The sequence below is a fragment of the Macaca thibetana genome, chromosome 14, assembly GCF_024542745.1.
Source record: "Macaca thibetana thibetana isolate TM-01 chromosome 14, ASM2454274v1, whole genome shotgun sequence".
Taxonomy (NCBI): Eukaryota; Metazoa; Chordata; class Mammalia; order Primates; family Cercopithecidae; genus Macaca; species Macaca thibetana.
This window is the reverse complement of record NC_065591.1, coordinates 109,644,461-109,670,275: the sequence shown is the minus strand read 5'-3', so window position 1 is coordinate 109,670,275 and position 25,815 is coordinate 109,644,461. Positions and strand designations below refer to the sequence as shown.

At 52.2% G+C, this 25,815-nt stretch overlaps 3 protein-coding genes across 8 annotated transcripts in view; 2 read left to right on the top strand and 1 right to left on the bottom strand.

Moving 5' to 3' along the window:
• IL10RA (interleukin 10 receptor subunit alpha) overlaps window positions 1-25,815 on the bottom strand; it is a 442,741-nt gene that overhangs the window by 74,797 nt on the left and 342,129 nt on the right. The window lies entirely within an intron of this gene.
• FXYD6 (FXYD domain containing ion transport regulator 6) overlaps window positions 1-25,815 on the top strand; it is a 286,618-nt gene that overhangs the window by 197,687 nt on the left and 63,116 nt on the right. Inside the window, exon 1 of one of the 6 annotated variants that reach the window (XM_050758472.1) lies at window positions 6,586-6,589. The exons of the other annotated variants lie outside the window; for them this stretch is intronic. The gene's annotated coding sequence lies outside the window, so the exon portion shown is untranslated. Of the gene's footprint in view, window positions 1-6,585; window positions 6,590-25,815 lie in introns of those variants that run through there. 6 annotated transcript variants of the gene reach the window in all.
• Window positions 1,817-24,120, top strand: TMPRSS13 (transmembrane serine protease 13). Its single transcript, XM_050759274.1, has 16 exons — window positions 1,817-1,945; window positions 2,110-2,165; window positions 3,252-3,353; window positions 4,805-4,862; window positions 5,974-6,463; window positions 7,611-7,715; window positions 10,385-10,507; window positions 11,002-11,131; window positions 13,060-13,152; window positions 14,083-14,126; window positions 14,865-15,027; window positions 16,044-16,216; window positions 19,073-19,171; window positions 20,669-20,811; window positions 20,963-21,115; window positions 22,494-24,120. Exons 1-16 carry the CDS (start codon window positions 1,817-1,819, stop codon window positions 22,518-22,520), a joined length of 2,088 nt encoding a protein of 695 aa, XP_050615231.1. The 3' UTR covers window positions 22,521-24,120.

The following is a 25,815-nucleotide window of genomic DNA, read 5'->3' as shown; positions in this document are numbered from 1 at the left end:
TCCCTGGGTTCAGGGAGGGGAGAGTAGGAAAGGGCCTTGGGTACCTGGAGGCACAGTGAAGCCTGGGTCTAGCCGTGAGGAAGGGAAAAAAGTCACCCAGTCCAGCATGGCCCTCTCTGGGAAGGGTTCAGGCCTCCCCTGCCACAGACCAAGGGCACCCCAGGTTCCCAACAGGCAAGGAGGGTTTTTAGGCTTTGTCGAAGGGAGCTCCTGATCTTTCTTAGTGCCCGTAGCGCTTCCAGAAAGGTTTAGGGAGGGGGTTTCTTCTTGCTTAGCCCAAAGTGCTGGGTTGTTGGCCCATGGTCTGCCTGTGCCCACCCTATGGGCGCCCTTGATGCCCAGGGTCACTGGGAGAGAGACACTGCCACGGGGCTTCTGTCTGGGAAGGGTCCTTTTTCATGGAGGCTGGTAAGGGACAGACAGAGGAAGCGCAGAGTGTTGTGTAACAGCCCAAGGATGAGCGCCAGAAGATCAGGGTTCTAGAACTGGCACTGTCCCCAACTGGCTGTGTGACCATGAGCAAGTCACACAGCTTTTCTGGGCCTTCATCGCCTCATCAGTAGTATAAAGGACTTGGGTAGGGTTTCTTTTCTTTCCTTTTCTTTGAGATGGGGTCTTGCTATGTTGCCTAGGTTGCTCTTGAGCTTCTGACCTCAAGCCATTCTCCCACCTCAGCCTCCCAAGTAGCTGGGACTACAGGCCGGCGCCACCATGCCTGGCTTAGAGGGTTTTCAGAGTCCTTGCAGTTCTGACAGCCTGTGATATGCCCAACCCTGGGTGGTAGCTTTACGAAGGGATGGCCCAGGGCTGACGAGGGAGGCCCAGTTGGCTTAAACTGGACTGAAAGAGGCCCTGATGCACCTGCCCTCAGGCCATGAAGATGCATCATCGCAGCTGCCGCTGCCTGCTGGACATTCTTCAGGTCTAGCGGGAGAGAGTTTTTTTTTTTTTTTTTTTTTTTTAATACTTTAAGTTCTAGGGTACATGTGCAGGTTTGTTACATATGTATCCATGTGCCATGTTGGTGTGTTGCACCCATTAACTCGTCATTTACATTAGATGTATCTCCTAATGCTATCCCTCCCCTCTCCCCCAACCCCACCACAGGCGCTGGTGTGTGATGTTCCCCATCCTATGTCCAAGTGTTGTCATTGTTCAATTGTGGGATAACTTTTTATAGGATCGCTCACACTGCAAGCCCAGGCTCTGGGAGACCTGAAGTGCATATTTCCCAAGTTCAGGCTGCTGCTTATGGCTGGAGAACTCTCACTATGCAGAGCCTGGGGCTCGATCCACGGCAGCAGCTCCATAACCACTGAGATGAAGCAACCATGAGCCCGCATCACTCAGCAAAGACAGAGGCCCCCCTCTCCCTGGCATCACTGGCTGGGCCCCCAGAAGGTCCAGGAGAGGCCAAGGGCTGGACATCCTCAGGGGTTGGCTAACTTACTACCATCCCTACCAGGTAACGGCCCAAGGGGCAGAGTCTGCAACTGGAAACCAGAAAAACATCCCATTCACCTCACGGGCGATCTACCCCTGGGAGCTGTGGTGTCGAGAGCCCTAGGCTGGAAGCAGGGGGCCTTGCATTTTAGTCCGTCCTCTACTATAAGATGGGCCTGAACAACTTTGGGCAAAGCACACAAACGTTTTGGACCTCTACCTCTCAGTCTGTAAAGTGGGAGTAAAAATTCTTACAGACTTCTGTCCAGGGAGGGGCTTTGGAAAGACTCCCGGGGCCAGGGGCTGCTCCTCTTAGCCCTCCCTAGCTTGCCCTTCACTGCTTTCCTGCGGATCCCTGCCCTGCCTTCCTGCCATGCTGCTTCCTGCCCCAAAATGTCTGGAGGGCCCTGAACAAGCCTTGGGTGAGGACCCTTGGGAGCTGCAGAGGCATAGCCAGGTGGTAGCAGTGACAGCCTGGGGTGTGGGCCTGTTCCATGGCATGGTAAGGGCTTATAATTATGTTACTCTAACCTCAGAGACCACCCCAGGGGTAGGTGGGGAGGACAGGCACAGCCAGGAAAGAATGGTTGGCAAAGTTAGGCCAGGGACGTGGCTCAGAGTTGACCCCACTCCCCTGCTCTGCCCTGTGCACCTGCCCCTGAGCAGGCTGAGAAGCCTTTGGTCTGCAGGCAAGTTGTGGAGACACCAGGACACATCAAGGAGTTGGTCATTTCACTTCCATTCCTGAGTCTCCGGCTCACTGCCAAAGGCCAGGATTTGGGAAGCTTGGGTTCTGGTCCTGGTTCTGCCCCTTGTAGGTTGGGACCTTGGATAAGAAGTCTTAGCTGGGTGCGGTGGCTCACGTCTGTAATCCCAGCACTTTGGGAGGCCGAGGCGGGCACAAGTTCAAGAGATGGAGACCATCCTGGCTAACATGGTGAAACCCCATCTCAACTAAAAATGCAAAAATTTGGGCATGGTGGCGCGTGCCTGTAGTCCCAGGTCCTCAGGAGGCTGAGGAAGGAGAATCTCTTGAACCTGGGAGGTGGAGGTTACAGTGAGCTGAGATGGCGCCACTGCACTCCAGCCTGGCGACAGAGGAGATTCTGTCTCAAAACAAACAAACAAACAAACAAACAAACAAACAAACAAACAAGTAGTCTCCTCCCTTCCCATTCCCCAGCTGCTGAAGGCCTCTACTCTGAGGGTGAGGTCAGGCCTCTGGTGGGAAGCTAGAGGCTCAGCAGTTGTTCTCCAAGAATTGGGGCAAAGAAATGAGTTAGTGCTATAACAGGTTAGATATGAGGAAGAACTTCCAGCAGCGTGGGACAGCAGGCTGTGAAGTGCCTAAAGAAGGTTGGTGTGGAATCTCTTACTCAGATGATCCCTGAAGATGAGAACTCTTCTTGATGTCTGGGAGGGTTTGGGTTGAGGGTCAGAGTCAGGGGGTGGAGCGGGGGCCTCACTCTGGAGGCTGCTCTCATCTGGTTTGGGGGCTGCCCTTTCATCCTGATGCCCCTGTGGGGACTTGTAGTTCTCTTCATGGGCAATTCTCCTTCAGGTCTTGAGGCTCCAGAACTCTCCTCTTGCCCTGGTCTGGGGGCCCAGTGGCTTTCCACCTGCCTCCCAGGCCCTGACAGCAGAGCACTTGCTCTAGCCAGACCAGAGCGAGATACCCCCAGACTCAGGGCCTGCCGGGCCTCCATTCCATTTTTGGATGTGTCGCCCTTTTTGCAGCTCTTGGCTTTCCACCCATGCTCCCTCAGCACCAGTTCCCTCTCTGGCCTGACTCCCTTCTCCTGTTCTAGCTTTACAGCTTTCCCCAGCTCCCTCCCCCACCTGCCCACCCACTTTCCTCTGGGCCTCTTCCTGATGGGGCAGCTGGCGCTGGATGGCAGGGTCCCGTTCAGGTAGAGACAGCCTGAGCTGCCTGGGAATTAGAAGACTGTGCGCGAGTTCCTACAGACCACCAGCTCGTTCAGGTGGGCTGTTTGGTCTCTCTGAGCCCCGGGTCCTTGTGTACAAACTGGGGGTAGTAATTCCTGCCCAGCTTTCTAACTGACAGACTTGTGAGGATCAAATCACATAATGGTGCAAAACTGCACATACAAGCCCTGAAGAGACGAAGGTAGGTCCTGTGGATGTTTGTGACACTGTAGGTCAAGGCCCTCCTTGCTCCTAGCAGGCCTGGTTAGAATCTGAGCTGTCACTTACCTGGTGTGTGAATCTGGGCATGTTCTTAACCTGCCTGGACCTCTGTTTCAATATCTGTAAAATGAGGCTAACCATATCAACTGCAAAGAGCTGTGAAGAGGTGGGAATGGGATCCCAGAAAGTGCTTGTGGGCTGTTATCTTTGTCACTGTTTGACACACATTTATAGACCCGGCTCTTTCATGTGTATCACCCATTTATCTGGGGGAAGGAGGTGAGGTCTGCCCATTTCACATGCATGGAATCGGGCACTGAAGGGTTATGTCGCTTGCCCAGGAAATGCAATTGGGAATGGAGACAATCAGATTCAAACAGATTTTTCCATAGCAAGCCCAGCAATCTCACAAGCAAACAAACAAAACCCCACTACCGGCTGGGTGTGGTGTGATGCCTCACACACGTAATCCCAGCACTTTGGGAGGTTGAGGCGGGTGGATCATTTGAGGTCAGGAGTTTGAGACCAGCCTTGCCAACATGGTGAAAGCCCATCTCTACTAAAAATACAAAAATTTGCATGTTGTGCACATGTACCCCAGAACTTAAAGTATAATAATTAAAAAAAAAAATTAACCAGGCGCGGCGGCGGGTGCCTATAATCCCAGCTTCTCGGGAGGCTGAGGCAGGAGAATCCCTTAAACCCAGCAGAGGTTGCAGTGAGCCAGGATTGTGGCATTGCACTCCAGCCTGGGCAATGGGGTGAGATTCCAATACAAAAAGTAGCCAGGTGCGGTGGCACACATCCGTAGCCCCAGCTACTGGGGAGGCTGAGGCAGGAAAATAGCTTGAACCTGGGAGGCGGAGGTTGCAGTGAGCCAAGATCATGCCACTGCACTACAGCCTGGGTGACAGAGCAAGACTCAACAAACAAACAAACAAAAGCCCTCCATCACAGCCACTGCTCACCACGCCCTCACTGTGTGTTGGGCATTTTACAGGTATGATCTGTGACTTCAGTACCATGAAGCAAGGTGCTTCACTCCAGCTTACAGATAGGAAACTGAGATGTAAAGAGGCAAAGTCACTTGCCTGAGGCACCCAGCCGCCTTAGAGGCAGGCCAAATTCCAACCTGGTCTCTCTAACCCAGAGCACCTGAAGACCCACCTGACCCCGCTGCTCTGGGCCAGTAGGCACCTCCTGGTCTTGGCAGGTCACAGGGCCCAACTGTGGGTCACACCAGAAAGTACCACAAGACCAAGATCCCTGTTGTAACCCTCCGCCCTATCCCCAGGTTCCCAAGGTGTTCCCGGCCCTGCAGGGCCACGGGGCCCCATTCTTAACCAATCTCACAAAGGCAAAATGAGCACTCTGTACATGCCGTTCACGAAGACTGTGCCGGGAAGCTCTTCTGACTCAAGGGCAGGAGACTTAGAGATAAACAGGCATGGGGTAGAACCCTGACTCTGTGATTCTGCAAGCTGAGCTCTGAACCTTGGCTTCCCTATCTGTAAAATGGGCTTCCAAAAGTACTAACCTCCCAGGGATGTGGTGAGGCCATCGTGAGGCCACAGATGTGAAAGTTTATTTTCACCTCTAAAGTGCCATGCACACAAGTGATTAGTATTTTATTGTCCTGGCTTACGGGAAGTCCCCCTGAAGTTGGGGAAGACTTAGAGTGTGCACAAAAGAGGAAGGGAGACCAGGCAGGCCGGTGAAGGTGCCACAGTGCCAGGATCCCTGGCAGGAGCCGAGGCCCAGGCCACCACCAGAGGGAAGGACAGGGCCTTCTGCAGCTGAGGCTTGTCCGTGTTATGCAAAGACCTTAGTCTGGCTTTGTACAGCATTCTTTTTCTCCCTCAGATGAGCTCACACTGGTGCTCTGCCCCTTCAGTTGGCAGGTCAGGGCTTTCCTTAACTAGTGCTTAACTAGGGATTACAGCTCATAGTAAGAACAGTATTTTATAATCTAACGCACATACAGGAAAGTAAAGGATGCAGATGTAGGAGGTGGAAGGGAAGAGGGCAGAGGGGTCTTTGCTTTCCCCATAGGGGACCACATTCCCTTCATATGAGGTCTCAGAGTGAGTGACCAGCCCAGCAGCCTCTTCCTTTAACCCTTCCTAGACATGCGTAGCCTAAGCAGGTGACCCCCAATCCCCGGGCACATGGCCCATTTCCCTCCACCCTTCTCTGCAGGTCCTAAGTGGCAGGGGAGCCCCTAGGGGAGCTGGGGGACAGCAGGCTCTTTGAGCTTTCATTCTATCCTTGGACACAGTCCTCCTCCCAGATGTTTCCTTGTCCAGGGGGCTTTGCTCAACCCCTAGCTGCTGCCTCAGAGCATTCATATCCTAGTGCAGCAGAGCCGACAGCTGAGGTGAGTTGGCAGGGGAGCAGCCTGAGGGATACTCTTCGATCTGCTTTCAGAATGCATCTCCAGAGAGAACACCTTCAGCTGGAGCATCTCCAGCCCAGGCATCTCCAGCTGGGACACCTCCAGGCCGGGCATCTCCAGCCCAGGCATCTCCAGCTGGGACACCTCCAGGCCGGGCATCACCAGCCCAGGCATCTCCAGCCCGAGCATCACCAGCCCAGGCATCGCCAGCCCAGGCACCTCCAGTCCGGGCATCTCCAGCCCAAGTATCTCCAGTCAGGGCATCTCCAGCCAGGGCATCTCCAGCCAGGGCATCTCCGGCTCGGTCCTCACCTTCCAGGTCCTCATCCGGCAGGTCATCATCTGCCAGGTCAGCCTCCGTGACAACCTCCCCAACCAGAGTGTACCTTGTTAGAGCAACACCAGTGGGGGCTGTACCCATCCGATCATCTCCTGCCAGGTCAGCACCCGCTGCCAGGGCCACCAGGGAGAGCCCAGGTAAGGGGGACGCTGCAGGGAAGACAGGAGAGATGGGAAGCAGCCCATGGGCAGGGAGGAAATCTCAGAGCCAGTGTGCTCTGCTCTCATCGCAGACAATGATGTGGGGAAGGGGAGGCAGCGGGGTGGGCAGTGAGGGACTTGGGGGCAGGGGCAAAAAGGAAACATTTTTGTGAAATGTGAAAATCTGAGACAGTGGAAAATTAGGCGCGAAGCGGGGTAGGTGATAAGAAGCCAGGACTAACAAAGCAGCGTGTCACCCTGGAGTCTGCACAACCCAGGTCAGAGCACTGGTTTCAGTAGCAAGGTCCCCCAGTTAGTCACAGGGTTCTCTCCTTGTGCTGTCCTGTGGGTCTGCCTAAGAAGCTGGGGTCTGCAGTGGAACAAGGTCATGATCAGCGGGCCCATCTGTGGGTGGGCAGGGAAAAGGAGAGATTCTGACCAGGTGTTCAAGTCCATCCCCAGCCTTCCAAATTGTGGGTTGCATGGTTCACCTATTAGGGAGTCAGAGAGGTCGAATAGGCCTTGGGGACTGGGTCCGCCCTTAAGGAATCAGTGCTTCTGCCCGCCCCAGTGCTGCCCTCCTCCCATCCTAGAATTCAGACTTTCCCCACCACCACAGTACACACAGGCCTGGATGATACGTGGCTTTGGAGGACCACTCGAAGTTTGGGGCCCATCCCACAGCCTGGTCCTCTCCAGGGTGGGTGAGGTGCTTTGGTATCAGACCCACTGCATTGGAATCCCAACTCTGCCACTAACTCACCAAGTAACCCCGGGCAAGTGATTTCACGTCCATGAGCCTCAGTTTCCCCATCTATACAATGGGCCTAATAAGACTCTGCTCATGAGGTTGCCGTGAGAATTAAGAGAACACAGGCAGAGTGCCTGGCTGGCCCAGAGAATAGCTCAGTAAAAGACAGCTGCTGGTGCCAGGCAGGGTGAGCTCAGTTTTTGCATTTTCAGATGGGACAAAATTCATTCATTTATTCCATTGACCTTGTGCCCCATCAAATCTCATTCCAACTTCTGGGGTGGAGTGATCCTCACGGGGCCCTCCTGGGCCACAGCCTTGCTTCCCCCACCCTCTCCACCTCGTCGGACTCCTCTCCAGCCTCACCTTCCCCTGCTGCCGCCCTGCTCCTAGGTACGAGCCTGCCCAAGTTCACCTGGCGGGAGGGCCAGAAGCGGCTGCCGCTCATCGGGTGCGTGCTCCTCCTCATTGCCCTGGTGGTTTCGCTCATCATCCTCTGTGAGTTGAACGGAGGGTGCAGGGGTGGGTTCCGGGCACTGCCAGGCAGAGTGGGATCCAGGGATGGGGGCAGGCAGGGGGGACAGGTGTAGGGACCACCCACTCACCCGCTACCGTGTCTGGAGAGGGACACTCTTGCAAATGGCCTTGGACTGTGCTGCCTCCAGGACCCTGTGGGGCATCCAGGTTAAGAGTGTAGAAGCCAGAGGAACCTGAACTTGGGTCTCATCTGTGCCACTTACTCTGCAGCTTACTTGGGCTGGTTAGTTAACCACTCTGAGCTCAGTTTCTGCATCTTCAGATGGGACAAAATTCATTCGCCCATTTCATTACTATGTGCCCCATAAGATCTCATTCCAACCTCACTAGATTATGAGGAATAAATCAGACAACAGCACAATTCCTGCAACAAAATCCACAAATGCTAGCTATTAAAAAAACACACATGAAAACACTGACTGGAAAAAGTCTGTCAAGGATATTCAGTCAATGGGATGATGTGTTCAGCATTCAGGGGTTCAGGCCCCCTCAATTTCCCCATTCTCTTCCCCATCATCTTCAAAGATACCCAGGCATGCCCCAGGGCTCTCTGCTCAGGGGTCCACTATGAGCCCAGCACAGTGGGAAACTTTAGGCAGCGCAAATGTGCATGTACATTATTCTGTCCTGTCCTCAGGGAGATTACGGTCTCCTGGGGGAATAGCTGGAAATTTTGAAGGGCAAATGCATTTGAGTGTGACTATGAGGAGGGGATGACAACTGTGTGGGCTGGATGCAGGGGATAGCTTCTTATGGCTGTGGGGCCAGATGAAGACCTGGAAGGTGGGACAGCAATTATGCCCAGCAGGGCATCCGAGCGAATGAGCAGCCACAGAAAATGTGGGAAGCCAGGTGGCAATGACAGCATGGGGGAGAGGAAGGGACCTGCCTAACCAGAGTGGAGAAGGAACAGTCAGAGACCTGTGGCCGTCTGCTCAGTTCAGCAAGGCTGGGCCCTGCTGTAGAGAGCTTTAAACGCCAGGCCAAAGAGTAAGGATTCTGTGAAAGAGGCAGCACCAGTGGTGAAGGGTGGAGTGGACCAGCGCGTGGAAACATCTGCCGGCAGGGCTGTTGAAGGGGATTCTGAGGGAGGGGCAGTGTGCTGGCAGAGCAGGCTTTAGTGCCACGCAGGCCCTGACTTTGCCACTGACCAGCTGTGTGAATTCGACAAGTCCATTAACATTCTGAGCCTCAGTTTCCCCACCTGTCTGACTGGGTGGGGTGATCACTGTCATAATGCACATAAAGGCCTCGGCATGGTGCCTGCTGTGACTTACTGCCCTGCCCTCCCTCCCTTTCCCACCACAGAGCACCTTGCTCCATGAAAGCCATGGGAATGACCCGTGGAGGGGCGAGATGGCACCCATGAGTGGGCTCACAGAATAGAACTAAAGCTCTCAGCGTGGTTTCACAGCATTTCCTGAAGTCCCCATAAGCTCTGCCAGGGAGGCCTCTAACCTCCAGCGCTAGGGAAGTGGCTTGACTTCTGCAGGTCACCGAGCAGCTACCTGGTGGGGTCAGGACTAGAGCCCAGGCCTCCCGACTCCCTACCCGGCCCAGCACCCTCTCCACTACACATCCATGTGGGGCTCCATGAGCACTCCAAGGGAGACTGCCCAGGCTTCTCTGGGGGTTGAGTGCCCAGGATGTGGGAAGAAGACCAGGGCACAGAGAGGAGGGGCCAACCCAAGAGATTAGGAGGGATTTGTGTCGGGACCTGGACGGAGCAGTCACACACGGGCGGACTTTACCCTGGGTGACAGAGAGCACAGTGGGCCCTGGAAGAGAAGCAAGGGGTGGCGCTGAGGAGCTGGTGGAGGAGGAGAGGCGGGGTGAGAAATTAGAAACTGGATCTGTGAGGCAGCCAACGGTAGGTGCCTCCAGGCAGGAGGGCCCACCGCCCCTGGTTTGGAAAGAGATTGCCGTTAGAGAGGGAGGAAGTCGTGAAGCAGATTTGCACATATGGCTTGTAAAACTGTTTTCTTTTAGCTCTAACTTGTATATGTGGGAATCAGCCACCTAGAATTGCTGATTGAATGAAAAGACATTTAAAGGCATAAAGACAAGTCATGGGGAAAGAACTGAGCATAGGGGTGTCCCTTGTGCAGGGGAGAGGGAGAAGGAAAAACCCAGGAGCTTCTGAGACTGGAAGGATGGTCGCCTTTGAGAACAGACAGACAGTAGTTGCGTGTGTGACTGTGAGGACAGAAATTTATCTGCTGTGACCCTGTGGAGCACAGAGAAGATGGGATGGCAGAGGGGTTCTGAGAGGGAAGCTCTGGGACACTGGAGGAGGTGGTTTCTCTGGCCACTGTGTTTGCCAGCATGTAGGGAGGGGAGTTCCCAAGGTGGTCCCCATCTCCACAGCACTCTCTCTCTCTCTCTTTCTCTCTCTCTCTGGGTGGCTGGCTGCTCGAATCTGCCTGGTGCTGCCATGCTTGCAGGAGCTTTCTGGAGCATTCCGGAGCATTCCTGAGCAGCCTTTCTCTCCATACAGATGGGGGACGAGAGCCCCAGAGTTCAAGAGGGATTGCAGGTCGGTGTCTCAGAACCCCCAGGGCCTTGGGCTGCTCAGTATCTCATCTCTGTGGAGTTGGTCGTGACCCAGCTGTCTGCTTCTTTTTCTCTAGTTCAGTTCTGGCGGGGCCACACGGGGATCAGGTACAAAGAGCAGAGGGAGAGCTGTCCCAAGCATGCTGTTCGCTGTGACGGGGTGGTGGACTGCAAGCTGAAGAGTGATGAGCTGGGCTGCGGTAAGGGGGCTGGGTGCGGGCGAGCGTGTGCCTGTGCGTGTGTGTGTGTACATGTGCATGTGTTTGTGTGCCTGTTTGTATATATGTGTGTGTAGGCATGCCTGTGTGTGTGTATGTGTGTGTGTGCGTGCATGTGTGTGTATGTGTGTATGTGCGTGTTTGTGTGTGTGCATGTATGTATGTGGGCATGTGTGCGTGTATGTAATCCAGACCCAACGATTCCCTGTCCATTGCCTCCCATTTGAGCTGATACACAGTTTGCACCAGTCTGTAGCACTCTGGTGACTTTGCCTTGGCTCTGTCCATGCTAGGCATCCTGGGCTTCTGAGTACTGGTTGACTCCCCATGACCCAGGCCACGTTCCTGGACTTTTCCCAGGCCTCAGCAACGAATGCTGTCAGGACAGGTGCTTCTCAGAGCCTCACTCAGCTCATCCAAGAGCTTGATGCTTCCTAGGTGCTGAGGACCTGCTCTGCCTTTTTCTTGCCCTGCAGTGAGGTTTGACTGGGACAAGTCTCTGCTTAAAATCTACTCTGGGTCCTCCCATCAGTGGCTTCCCATCTGTAGCAGCAACTGGAATGACTCCTACTCAGAGAAGACCTGCCAGCAGCTGGGCTTCGAGAGGTAACCCCCAACCCGGCCCCAGAGTCCAGGCTTCAGGGATGCCTCAGGCTCTTCATAGGGCCTCTCAAGCATGTTGCAGAAACGTTGTATTAAAAAGACCCTTGGGGACCAGGGCTGATCTCACTGGTTCTGGACACCCTCAAGGTATTCAGAGTCAGAAGCCCTGAGATCCTCTGAGTCTGGAGCAAATTGTTTTCATGAGGCCAACATAGTGATGTATAGATCTGCAATAGTATCGGACTCCTAGATGGTTCTTTGCCTCAAAGCACCCTGACATCCATTATCACATTCACCATCGCGGTGGTGGCCCTACGCCTTGGGTAGGCATTTGGGCAGATCTTTTCTTCTTATATTAGGGAACTAGAAGCTCGGGTTGTGCAAAGCCCTTCAGTGGACCTCGAGCTATAGCTACCGTGGCTTGAGCCAGACCTCATCAAACGGAGAATGAAATGGGCCAGGTGAGGCCAGGCAGAATCATAAGGATCTTTGGCTCTAAAGATTTTAAACAAATCAGGCAGTGTTGACAGGTAGAGGAAGGAGTAGGTGAGCAATGACTTTCCACTTTGAAGAAGTGCCTGATTTTCAGCCCAGACACACATCTCCATCCTCCCTCTTGGACTGAGTTTTCAAGATGGGTAGTTTGGGGTTTGTCAGTGTGTGTGAGGTCGTGGGGAGAAGAGTTTAAGATCTCACTGTGGGTTCTCTACAGAAGAAGCACCAAAAACACCTGGGGTGGGGGGTTAGGATTTAGAACTAGTTCTCTACCCCACCCCAGCCTGTCCAGATCCACAAAAGCGGGATCAGAGTAATCCAGATGGAAGACCATGGGCATCTTTTATCCACAAGTTGTGTGTGTGGCCTTATGCAAGCCTGAACCTCCCTTGGGCATTCAGGTCTTTGAACACCACTTATTCAAAGAATATTCATTGAGCTTTTATTATGTGTTACATACTGTGTAGTACCTGGACACAAAGGATTAAGACAGGAGCCCAGGCTTGAAGGACCTCTAGTGTGGCTCAGTGAGACAGGCTTAAACCAATAACCACAGTATGATGTGATGTGTAATGATAAGGATGTGTGTGAAGCACCAAGGGCACACAATGGAGAGGGTGCCTAACTGCACTGGTGGAGAGAGCAGAGAAGGGAGGAACGGGCCCTCTGGGTAGAGGAGCTACATATGCAAAGTGTCATGCCAGGGTGTCACGAAGGGGTGTACCATGTTCTAGAAATATACATAAATTCCACGTAGAGAGTAGAACACATTAGAATCACCTGCCATGCTTGTGAAAATGCATCTTGGAATCAGAATCTCTGGGATGAGGACTTAAAACCTGCTCAGCAAACATCCCAAGGTGATTCTTAGGCACACTGTGTTCTGAGATCCACGAGGCTTGCCCCGAGGTTGTCACGCTTTAATGTACAGCTCAGTAACCTGGGATTCTTTAAAATGCAGACTCTGATTCAGTAGGTCTGGAGGGTGCTGCTGCTGCTTATTCATAGATCGCAGTTTGGATAGAAAAGGGCTAGATTGGTGTTTGTCAAACTTGAGTGTGCATCAGCATCACTAGAGAACCTGTTAGAACGATGATCGCTGGGCCCACACCCAGTTTCTGATTCAGAAGCATTGCTAATATTAATAACTTCCCAGGCAATGGTAACACTACCAGTCTACACTCTGAGAAACGCTGGGTAGTGCATAGGGCTGGGGGTCTTGGAGGGGAGTTGGGGGAGATGGGGGCAGTGGTGGAATATGTGGGTGGGGCTGCACTTTATCGGGCCTTGACTGCTGCTTGGAGGAGTTGGCCACCATTCAGACCATCACAGTCTGGCCTCTGTCAGCAGAGCTGGTGGGGCTCTAAGCCTACTGGAGGACTTGGGATGACCGTGTCTCCAGGGGACTCATTCTTCTCCCCTCTCCTCCCTTGTAGTGCTTACCGGACAACAGAGGTTGCCCACAGGGATTTTGCCAACAGCTTCTCAATCTCGAGATACAACTCCACCATCCAGGAAAGCCTCCACAGGTATGGTGGGGCAGGCAGGCTGCCTGTTTGTGAGCGGGGGAAGGAGTGGGTGGGAGGGGGTCTTTGAGTCAGGGAGCCCCCTTCCCTGGCTTTTCTGGGATCCAGCCTCCAGGAGTCCACCATGAGTGTTCAGGGGCATCTCGGAAACAGCCCTTATTCACCAAACTGCCTCCTGACTTAAAAATTACTGTTTGAGGCTCAGTGCTGAGAGCAACTGGAGACCAGGGGTGCCCCTGAGAGTTTACCTGGTCGTCAGCGGCAATTCACGAACCTTGGGACCTCCAGTCAACCAGGTGTTTGGACTGAGAGCTGCTGCAGGGAGTGGACCTGGACTGGGGCGGGAGAAGCATCACTGGAGTTGGGGACAGGGTAGAGAAGCAGCAGTAGGGGGCTGCCAGGTGCAGGCGTCAGGGACAGGGAGGGCCATGTGGGAAGCATCGGAGGTTTGGGGGCTCTGCCAGCTGGCATTGTTTGCCCTGCAGAGGGCAGAGAAGAAGCCAGGCTCCAAGAGAAGTAATGGTGAGGGAAGGAACGTGAATTTGCCGCATCTGGATGTGCTGCGTGGTTTCTGCATCTGCGTTGAGGAACTGTGTCAGAGGAGCACCAGGCCATCTGTTTAGCCGTGAAAAGATGCTGGGACAATGAAGTCCGAAGTTCAAAGAACATGGATCTGGGCCAATGTCTGCAATCTGCCACAAGAAAACTAGTTGAGGGGATGAGAGTGTTGATTTGCACTGAACCACTGCCATTCTGGACAAAGCACTGGAAGGGAGAGTGTCACACGTGAAGGAGAAGCTCAGAATCTCCTGCTTCCTGAGCAAAGAGTAGCTTCCTTGGAAACAGGATAGGAACTGAGCAGGAATCAATCAGGAAGGCTTCCTGGAGGAGGTAGCTAATATACCCTCCCACTTTCTGTGTCTCCTCCTGCAGGTCTGAATGCCCTTCCCAGCGGTATATCTCTCTCCAGTGTTCCCGTAAGATATTCTTCTTCTTGGATTGTGGTCACTGTCGTGTGGGAGTAAAGGGCAGAGGGGCAGAACTCCTCCAAGGGAGGTGTTTGGCACTGGGGTTTAAGTCAGGAACACTGTCTTAGTCAGCAGGCCTGCTTCAGGGCTGGAGTCCCTGTAAGGCACCAGTACACCCAGGATAACATTTCCCCTTCTCCTGACTCTGGCAGGGGCTCAGCCCAGCAACCTCTTATTCCAAGGAAGCGGTCTGAGTCTCCCGTGCATCAGGGGAAGTGTATTCTTCCTATGTTTAGAAACAATAGAGACCCCCATTATAATGCTTGTCAATTCAGGGTGACGTTAGAACTGGTCTGCGTTCCTGTGCTCCTAATGGCAGTCCTGGGACTTACCATCACGATCCCAATGCTTGACACAATGCCCAAAGCTTGGGACACTTAGAAAGCATTTGTCAAATCAATGAAAGAATGAGTGAAGGAGAAGAAAGAAGAACCTGCCTGGGGTCAAACTTCCCACTGAATGATCCCAGAAAGCCACCCCACCATGTGGTGGCAATGCTCTCACGGGAACTGCTGTGTGTAGCAGATAAAGGAGCAAAGCCCATCCATGGGAGGGTGGGTGCCCTTCAGGACTGGGCTGTCTGAGCCTGTCCTGGCCCTGGGAGCATGGCAGAGGCATTCTGATCAGGAGCTCGGAAAGAACCCTGGGAAAAGGAGGGTTCACAGTACGTCTACTCCTTCTCCCCAGACTGCGGACTGAGGGCCATGACCGGGCGGATCGTGGGAGGGGCGCTGGCCTCGGAGAGCAAGTGGCCTTGGCAAGTGAGTCTGCACTTCGGCACCACCCACATCTGTGGAGGCACGCTCATTGACGCCCAGTGGGTGCTCACTGCCGCCCACTGCTTCTTCGTGTAAGTGCCTGAGAGGCAGGTGATTTGACACTGCCCAGGGTCAGGGACCGCCAGGAAGGGCTGGCTGCAGACTGACTTCTTCGTGGAGGAGGACTCTGGGTGTGAGTCCAGCCCCCATGGGCCAGTTGGCACTGGTGTAGCTTGGGTGTTCACTTGGTCCTGAGAGTATGGATCGGGGGTGTTTGTTCTGAGCTAGGCCCAAGGATGAGAAAGTCCCATTGATGGCCCCAAGGGAGAGAGGCAGGCAGGAAGAGGGACTAGGAGCCGACCCCTGCAGAACAGGGTGAAATGCAAAAGGCTTTGGGTTTGTTGCTGCTTCCTGCAACTGGAACTCATAGCAGAGGAGCCCCTAGTTATCCCAGAAATTGAGGGCTAGGGATTGCAGGGAGAGCACTGTATCAGCTTCTAACAGTCACCAGCTGACCTAGTGTCTGGGGGCCCACAGCCCAGGCTGGTGGGCAGGAAAGAGCTCTGAGACCAGGCCTCAGGGGCACTGGCCTCTCTAATAATGAGTTCAGCATGTTACTTTGCCCTGTCTGAATTTGCTGAGGGTAATAATACTGAGATCTTATCAGTACAAGCCCTTGACCCTGCCCGGTGAGTGAATCTGTGCCCCCTATCCCTAGTCCCAGCACCTTCTGCAGCCCTGTGACTTGCCAGCATCTGTCAGTTCACATCGAGGCCCCAGAGCTTCAGCATGGCAAAAGTCAAAGACTCTTATTTGATCCTTGGTGACTTGCAGAGGAGATAGTGGGGGGTGAGTGCCACACAGAGGTCTTACTCATCATTCCCTCTTTATTACTGTAAGGTGCAGAGCTGCAAGCTCATAATTTTTGAGGGGCTGTGGGGGATTGCTTTGGCTCCAGGGAAAAGATAGAGGGTTCCCTCCAGAGGTCATTTTATCCATCCTCCTGCCTCCAAGCTGGTGCTCTGACTGTGGCTCCTGTAGGTAGCAGATGCTGCCAGTGAACGCTGCCAGGCAGGTACTGGACCATGCTCCTTTGTGGCTCTTGCAGGACCCGGGAGAAGGTCCTGGAGGGCTGGAAGGTGTATGCAGGCACCAGCAACCTGCACCAGTTGCCTGAGGCAGTCTCCATCGCCGAGATCATCATCAACAGCAACTACACCGACGAGGAGGACGACTATGACATCGCCCTCATGCGGCTGTCCAAGCCCCTGACCCTGTCCGGTGAGTGAATCTGCACTCCCCGCTCTCCTGTCCCCCAGCCCCAGCACCCTCTGCAGCCCTCGCGCTTGCCAGCATCTGTCAACTCATATCTGGGCCCCAAAGCTTCTGCATGGCAGAAGTCAAGACTCTTAAAGATCCTTACATGGAACACTTCTGTTGTATAATTAGGGAAACTGAAGCCCAGGGGCTATAAATAACTTTGCTCCAAATGATACATCTCACATTACAAATTGATGACAGAGTCAGGGCTTGGGTACTGATCTTAATCAATAGATTGAATTCTTTCACTGGTATTAACTGAGCACCTAGAGGCCGAACACTATGGTAGGCATTTTACACATAGGATTTCATTTACTCTTCACAACCAGCCCTGTGGAGCAGGTACTATTATTAACTTCATTTGACATATGAGGAAATGGAACTTTACAGAGAGATAATTACCCGAGGCCACAAGTAATAGGTGGTAGCTCTGGGACTGGAACTAGGTCGATCTAATTCCCAAGCAATGCTCTCCCCACCTGGCTCTAGACTGGCAAATTGCTTACCCTGCAGTCGAGAACATAAGCTGAGCACACACTCAAACAGCTAATTGCTACAACGTTGTTGCTACGGACCAAATGAGGCTACACAAAGGAAATGCAGAGGTTCTCAGATGATCACTGTGGACAGGGGACCTCAAAGAAGACTTCATTCATTCATTCATCCATTCACTCATCTGTTCACTTATCAAATACTATGCGTCTACTATATTGTCAGTCCTATAGTACAGTTGCAAATAGAAATAAAATGGGTGACATACACCAAGACGACCAGTAGAGGTCAATTATGCGATGTTTTGGGTGAGCGGGGAGCTATGGTGGCACAGGCGGGAGCAACTAATCATCCTGGGGAAGCTCAGCAGAGGAAGGATAGTCAAGGTGGGTCCTGAAAAGATTGGAGAAGACAGGTAATGGAGGTTCAGGGAGGACCCTGAAGAATGGAGCCAGAGCCCCCTGGCATAAGCAGTTTTACAGGTGGGAAAGGGAGGAGGAGTACCGGGACTTCTGGAAGCCTTGGAGGACTCTCTGGTTAGTCTAGCCATTCTCGTGCTCTGAGCTTGGGAGCTGGTGTTTCCTCGCACATTAATTGTGGAGGCGGTGTCTATCACGAGTCAGAGCAGTTAGATCATCAGAATGGGGTGAGGAGGAGGATCCCTGGGAAGAGCTCGGTTGGGCAGCGCTAGCCCAGAACCACGCCCACGCAGCGTCACTCCCACTCGTAGCCACGCCCTGACACGACACGCCCACCAGCCCTTCTGCAACTCCAGCCTTGTCTGTGGAGCCCAGGGCTGAGGTGAGGGATGCCCGCTGCCCCCTGCCCTGCCGCTCAGCACACAGGAAGAGCACAGTCTGCAGGACCAGAGCAGGCCTTCTCACCTTGTCAAACCCGGGCTATATTTGGCTAAACAACCAAATCTTACCTCTCACCCACCCTCCACTCCTTAATATTATTTGGAATTCCAAAACTAAATAATTTCTAAAACCGAATGAAGGCTATTCTCACATTGCGTATGCTTTTCAAATAGACTCTGATAGGCTTTTGGGCAGGAAGCAGACCCTTAGTCTGAGAATCACAGCTCAGATGTATGTAGTCCTGTGGCCAGAACATGTGCCCTGATGTTTGGTTTAGAAATCAGTGCAGATTTTCTTAAACTCATTTGGCAGGTAGAGCACTAGAAGTCACAGTACTTTCGTTTGTGAAAGTTCACTGGTAAATTTAATTTCCCCATAAAAAACAGTGAAATATATAACAATGGGTCATATATCAGTGTTACATGTTTTTAAAACTTTACATCTCAAAAAGGGGCAGAGAAAAGAAATCCTATTTTGCATTTTTGTTAATAATGCATGCTATTCCTTCATCTATTTTTTGTTTGCTCTCTAGCAGACAAAACTAGGGTAGACACCAATGTTTAAAGCCTAATTCCAATTTATGGGAGAAAAATTTAAAATCATCCTTCCCATCTACCCTTCCTGCCTTCTCTCTCTCTCTCTCTCTCTCTCTCTCTTTTTAAACATTTAGTGAGCACTGAATATGTGACAGGCATTATCTTAGGTGCAGAATACTGCAGTGAATATAACAAATGGTTGAGAATACTGCAAACATTCTATCAACTAGTATTTTCCTCCTGCAAACTCAGGTGTGTTGGTCAATGCCCTGGTCGCCCTAGGGACACCAGTCCTCAGAGCTTATGAAGTGATACATAACAGTGACTTCTAAATATAATATTTCCGAGTGTGGGATCAAGTTAGCAGGAATTCTGTGGTCTGTGTCTCTAGGAATGCGTTTCCTGTTTGGAGAGATTTCTTACCTTGTGCTGGGCAAACATTTGGAGGGAGAGCCACAGGCCCTGGACAACCAGTGGGTACCCTCGCCAGACCAGGCTGGACATACTGCTGAGATGCAACGGTCATAATATCTGGGTCTTAGCCTGCTGCTGTTCCTTGTTCTAATGGAAAGACATGGAAGAGGCTCTGCCAGGAGAGACCCTCTTTGTGGGGAGAGACCCTCAGCTGCCCAGTATCAGCTTGTACAAGGGAGCTTCCAAGGCGTATGCATCTGACCACAGGGCAACCACTGAAATCAGAATGGCTTTCAGCCTCTGGTAGCCCCCAAAGGCTGGTGGGTTTTGATAAAGTGATCGAGTTTCGTGTCTGGTCAGTCTGAGGTTCTGGAGGATTCAGAACCACTCTAGAGTCAAAGATTAATGTTCTAGGAGCCTCCTCCTTGCCCCCAGAGTGGTTTTGCTCCTTCTTCCTCCCCCTATTGAAAGTCTCAGCCTTGTTCCTTCACTGACATCTGGAGGTCTTGTTGCAGCTCACATCCACCCTGCTTGCCTCCCCATGCATGGACAGACCTTTAGCCTCAATGAGACCTGCTGGATCACAGGCTTTGGCAAGACCAGGGAGACAGATGGTAAGCGGCAAAGATGCTTGGTTGTATGTGTGTATTCATGTGCATGTGTGTGTATACGTGAGTGCGTGTAAGCAATGTGTCTGGGTATACAGATGAGGGCCTATGTCGATGAGAGTTTGGGTATACAGATTCATGGGCCTGGGTGTGAATATGTGTGTATAGACACCTGAGTATATGCCGGTGGGGTCGCTGTGACAATGCCTTCCAGTCAATACCACCTAGAAAACTGCTGTGGTTGAACCAGTTGAGTTCATTGCTCATTGCAGTGAGAGAGAGCACACCATGAAGAACCATGGAGCATCTCAGCAACAGCGTGTCAGAGAGGACTGCTCATAGGATTTAGGTGGCTTGGGGAGGGTTCAAAGACGTAGGACTTTTCTCTAAATTGGATGGTGTCAGGAAGCAGGGGTTACTCTGTGACGGGGAAGCTTAATAACCTTATCTAGAGGCCGGGCACGGTAGCTTGCACCTGTAGTCCCAGCACTTTGGGAAGCCAAGGTGGGAGAATCACTTGAACCCAGGAGTTCAAGACCAGCCTGGGCATCACGGCAAAACCCCATCTCTATAAAAAATAGAAAAATTAGCTGAACATGGTGGTGTGTGCCTGTAGTCCCAGCTACGAGAGGGGCTGAGGCAAGAGGATCACCTGATCCCAGGGAGGTTGAGGCTGCAGTGAGCCATGATCATGCCACTGCACTCTAGCCTGGGCGACAGAGTGAAACCTGTCTCAATAAAAAAAAAAAAAAAAAAATCTAGGAGCTCTAAGCAGTAAGGAAGCAGCAGTCACTCATATTGGCCAGGAGAGGGGGATGTTTGGTACTGTTGTGATTTGCAGATGCCCTTGTCTTTGGCCTTAAACAAGATGATGAAGTGGTCTTGTTTTCACGTCATCCCAATCACAGAGTGCCTTGTCCTGTGAGATGGCTTACTTTGAGCAGGATGACCCCACAGTTAGACTCAGGGCACTGCCATGCGTTGGGACCGCTTTTCTCTCCCTCCGTGAGGCAAAGCGATGACTGATCTGGGCACAGCCTTCTCATCTTGTCTCCATACTCTACTAGCTGTGTGATTGTGGGCAGGTCACTTCTCCAGCCCCAGGCTTCCCCACCTGTAAATGGATTAATGCCACCTGCTCTCTTCAGGGCACATAGCTTCCAAAAACAAACAAAGCCATGTATCTGAGGGTGCTTTAAACGTAGGCAAGTGCTGTGCAACATGTCGTGTAGCCTGATAGGCTTGTGAGTGTGTCTGTGTACATGAATGTCTCTGTCTCACGTGCAGCGAGCTGTGTCTTGTGTGAGGGCATGTGTGCCAATGTGCCCTGGGTGTCCAACCACAGAGGGCCTCCCTTGGGTCGGAGCCAGGCACAGGCATGGCACCCTCCATTCCCAGGAGGCTGTGATTCTAGGTCTTGGGGTGGCAGCTGGACCACCAGGAAGCTATCCAGAATCTCACTGGCTTTCCATCCTCTGTCTCCTCCACCCCACTTCACTGAAGACAAGACATCCCCCTTCCTCCGGGAGGTGCAGGTCAATCTCATCGACTTCAAGAAATGCAATGACTACTTGGTCTATGATAGTTACCTTACTCCGAGGATGATGTGTGCTGGGGACCTTCGTGGGGGCAGAGACTCCTGCCAGGTGAGGGTACCTGTGGGTGGGGCTCAGGTCCCAGCACCCTGGGGATGGGGGAGGCTGGGGTGTTGGGGCTGATGTGGGAATTGGGACCCCACCCTTTTCTGCTCACGGACTACCTGTCCCATCCTGCACATGTGCCCCCTCTCCCCTGTAGGGAGACAGTGGGGGGCCTCTTGTCTGCGAGCAGAACAACCGCTGGTACCTGGCAGGTGTCACCAGCTGGGGTACAGGCTGTGGCCAGAGAAACAAACCCGGTGTGTACACCAAAGTGACAGAAGTTCTTCCCTGGATTTACAGCAAGATGGAGGTAAGATCCCTGCACCAGGACACTGCACCCAGCAGACTGGGAACTTCCTAAGGTGGGGACCCTGGAGGAGCACCCAGGGTGTAGGCAGAGATCCCCTCAGCAGTCTCATATTCGGGGGTGTTCTGGACAGGGTCAAACGTGATGCCTGGGGTCAATCCCAGCTGCCTGTGTTTCTTTCCCTGCTTTTCTTCCCTCAGAACAGAGCTCAGAGGGTTGCAAAAGGGTGGGCCTAGAGGCTGGGCAGGCAGTTGCTAGGCAGATATTCCCCCAGAAGTGATTTTTTGTGTAAGGTTGCAATGGACTTTGAAAACGTTTCAGTTTCTGCAGAGGATTTTGTGATAGTTTTTGTTATCAAGCATTTATGCATGGGAACCCGCTCTTCATGGCCTTTCCCAGCTCTGTTTGTTGGAGTCTTTTTTATTTTCTTTTTGTTGTCGTCGTCTTTTTTAAAAAACACAAGGGACTTCATTTTGACTCTGACAACTTTCACAGCTGTCACCAGAATGCTCCCTGAGAACTACAATTCTTTCCCTTTCCCACTTAAAATATTTCAACAGCACCTCACTACTATCGTAAAAGAGTATAAAGTAATAAAATAAAAACGTCTTTTATGTTTTTTGACTTGCTTTAACCTATGTCCAGCCTCAGAAGTCATTGTTCAGGTCAAACTGAACCACAAACTCTTTGGTGTGTGCCTTACCTTGCCCTTGGCCTTTGGAATACTTGATCCACCCTAGAGAGTCCCCTCTCCCACTTCCACCCTCTCATCTTCCATTTTTCTTACTGAAGAACTCTGACTGATCTATCAAAATCAGCCATTTACAACTCCTGGGATATCCTCAGTATTTACTATGTATTGTTATAAATGAAGGATGAATGAATAAATAAATGTAAAGAATAAAAGGTGGGCCTAACCTCGGTGCCAGCCCCAGTGCCACTCTCCTCTCCCAGGGATGACCGAGGTGTGAGTTCACACAGGCCACTGGGGGTGGAGTGATGGGAGGCCTCCCTCCACGGCAGGAATTTGGGCATCAGGAACCAGGGATCTGCCTGCAACTCTGCTGACCCAGTTGAGACCCTGCCTTCTCTGGGCCTTCAGCCTTTAGCTGTAAGGCAGGGGTTGCTCTGCCAGCCCTCCCCTTCTCTGCCTGGGGAACAGGGGAGGGCTCACACAAGTGGAGCAGGGAAGGCTCCAGAAATCTAGTGCAGAGAGGCCCTCCAAGCCTGCATCCATCCTTTCCTTTTACTGTCCCTCCTTGGAGAGGCAGTGCCAGGTGACAGCTGGGCTAAATTATAGGTTCTGAACCCCAACCTTGGGCTTCTGCGCTCCCCACCCACCCAGCCCACCATCACCTTCTTCTCCCGTTCTCTTCCTCAGAGCGAGGTGCGATTTGGAAAATCCTAACCAGCTGGCCTCCTGCTCTGCACAGCACCAGCTGCTGTGAAGACTCTGGCTACAGTGACTGGCCATGTGTGGCATCATCTGGGCTAATGGCCACCAGGCACCATCGGACTCTCACCTCCACTGTCTGCTCTGTGTGTGTGTGTGTGTGTGTGTGTGTGTGTGTGTGTGTACATAGTGTGCATTGCCACTCTCGAGTTTTTCAGAAACCAGCAGAGCTGTCAACTCTTCTCAAAATCCCAGGCTGGAAATTACCTGGAGACAAGAGCCTGAGTACTGTGGATATTCCTACAGGGGTGTCCATAGATGGATGGACGAGGTGGAGCCCAGAGCCCAAGGAAGGGCCTGGAATTCTTGCTTCTCTGACCCTCACTTACAGACTAGCCCAGTGTGGACAGATGCCAGCAACCCAGGTGACGCCATTGCTGTCCCGGGAAGGATCGCGGGTTTTGGTGGATGCAGCTTCCCCGTGCCTGGACTGTCTTCTGAGGAAAGCTGCTCCTGTTGTCGTTACGAGCATCGAGCCCTCACTCAGACCTCCTGCTGGAGCCGTATATGTCCGCAGCTGAGCTGTGCTATGGCTAACCAGGCTGACAACGGAGATGAGGATTCACTGTACTCATTTGGTCATAAGCTGCTGGGGCGGGTTTTATTTTATTTTATTTTTATATTTAAGAAATGAAAATACGGGTATTTTTAAAGATTCTCCAAAAACTCCAGGAGCCGTGACAGCTAGCATCAATCAGCCCAAGACCACCAGGGGACTCCTGGGAAGTGTCATATTTTAAGAGTCCTACAGAATATTTCTGGCCTCAAGGGACTGGATGAAGAGACTGGACTGAGTCCCCAGGATGGACATCTCCCAAGTCACTACAGCATCTGGAGCCCCTAGGAGATACTCAGGGAAGCAAATACTCTTTTGGACTGGCAAGCAAATCTGACATGACGAGGTCCACAAACTGTTTCTGCATCCAAGGGCCCTGACAAAGGCATGAAGAAACGGATGCTGTTCCTGCATAGGCTCCCAAGGGCCTCAGGGAGGTCCAGGTGGAGAGCATCTCTCATTCCCAGGGACTGTCCTGGGACTTTGGAATTTCTTCTCAGCTTTCTCTACCTTTCAATTTCTCAGTTGTTCCAGAAACATAATACTGACATAAAAACTGCCATGGAGAGAAACCTAACGTGGTCCCAGGCCCTCCAGGCAGCCCTTCTGAAGGATCCAAGTTGACCATGTTCCTGCAAATCATCAGTGTGCCTGGACTCACCAGTAAAAGCCTGGGCCTTCGGCAGCCTTTTCTCTGGGGCAGCCATTCCTCTGCCAGCCGTGCTCCCCTCACCTTCCTTGGGCCCGTCAGGGTCTTTTGTGGTGCTATGTTTCTCAGAGGCAGGATCCAAGCAGATCAACCCAGCCTAGCCCAGCTCAGGCAGGCCGTGGCCGCTCAAGGGAAAGACTGCCCCAGAAGAGCAGGCTGGAGAGGCTGGGCAGGGGCTCATGGGGCTAGGTACACTGGGGAATGTTAGCAAGACTGGCAAGGTGGCCACATTCCTGTCTGCAGCAGCCCCCAGTGATGGTCTTCAGCAATAAAAGTTGTGTGACCTGAGATATCTGTCTTTGGATGTTTTACTGGTACCCTAGGTAACAAATTGAGGTTGCCCACCCTAGTGCCCAGACACTCTTGGTTTTGGTTCTTGGTTTTGGTTCCTCGTCTCTGGGTTCTGCTCATTTAGCCATACATTCATGTATTCATCCATTCACCAACCACATCCGCACCTACTCTGTGCCGGGGACTCATACTAGGCCCAGAAGATACAAAGGGCATGACAGATCCTCAAGGAACTGGGTCATGACCCAATGTGATGGAAGCTGTGATTGAGTGTGGACACCATGCTTGGAACATGCTCAGAACAACCACCAGCCACACCTAGAGATGTCAAGGAAGCTTCTCAGAGGAGGTCAGGTTTGGAATAAACCTTCACAAAGCAGGTGGGGGCAGGGGAAGGGCACTCCAGGGCATGTTCTTACCCTCTTCCTCTTCCTCCACTTCTGCCTTTGCTGGCTCAACAACAGGTGTGTTGACAAGGAAGCCCCAAAGCTTACTCAGCTATTTCCAAGAGAATCAGATGGGTGGTCCCACTGGCCTCTTCTGAACAATCTACCCCTTCTTGCTTTGCACTTTTCCTGTGTTTACCATATTGACCTCAAACATTATGAGCCCACTGGTGAATCCCCAGCTCCACCTCCATACCCCCATTCACCAGCGGGCTCATAGTCCCCAGCACACCAGCCACAAGCACAGAATTCTCTAGGTTTCCCCAAACGCATCCAGCCTCTGGACACCCTGAACTTGATTGCTTTAGTCTTTCATATCAATGCCAGGGAAAGTCCTTCTTTTGATTCCTTTCTTGCTCCATGTGCACAAGAAGGTATGGAGGAGGAGGCAGGTGCCACGCTTACTATATTCCTAGGAGGGGTGACACTGACTGTAATAGATCCCACAGTTTCTCACCATTTCAATGGTTTAACCTAATTGAAGTTTCTTTCGCATCCATGTAACAGTCCAGTAAGGGTGTTCTGATCAGAGGGAGACTTTCTTCCACAAGCTTTTTCCGTCTTGAGAGTTTGTCATCCACATTGTTGTCTAATTCTAGCCAGAAAGAAAATATAAAAAAGATTCATTCAGTCCTTAAGTGCTCTAGCCCAGAAGTCATTTCCACTGACATTTTATGGGTGCAGACATGTCGTATGTGTCATGTGGCACCATCTAGACAAAGTTCGGCTGGGAAAGGCAGTCGTTGGCAGATTCCCCTGCAGGAGACAGCACTCATTTCAGAAGACAACCAGCCATGTCCACTCACCGTAGGAAGGTGGCTGCATCCTCAGAAGCCTGGCCTGGGCAGAGACTTAGGGCTTAGGCCATTTCTGTTTCTTTCCCCTTAGAAAGCAGACACTTTCCCTTCTCTCTCAGGGGATTCCTAGGACATAAATTGATTGGCAGGCGTGTAAGGGTATGGGAACGGGACGGGGAAATAAGGTAGAGAAAAAGCAGGATCTGGATGGAAAAAGAAAAATACATTCCTTTGGCCCAGGATATCTATAGAGGCTACAAAAAATATAGATGGAGGGGGGAGATGGGGCATTCTAAACTGGCCCAGAATCTCCAGGGAATTGTGTGTGTGTTTTGGGCAGGGAGGGTGTTGCAGTGACATTGTCCTGTGTCCCTGGAGCCTAGGCACCTCCAAGTACCAGCCAAGTCTTCTGGCTTTGTCGACTCTATTGACTGCTGCATTTCCACATAAT

Excerpts from the sequence above, each read along its gene's own strand:
- TMPRSS13 (XM_050759274.1), top strand. The coding sequence starts at position 1,817 with ATGCTGCTTCCTGCCCCAAAATGTCTGGAGGGCCCTGAACAAGCCTTG. Across the intron at positions 2,166-3,251 it reads ACACCAGGACACATCAAGGA|CTTTACAGCTTTCCCCAGCT; the intron begins GTTGGTCATTTC and ends CTCCTGTTCTAG. Across the intron at positions 10,508-11,001 it reads GAGTGATGAGCTGGGCTGCG|TGAGGTTTGACTGGGACAAG; the intron begins GTAAGGGGGCTG and ends CTTGCCCTGCAG.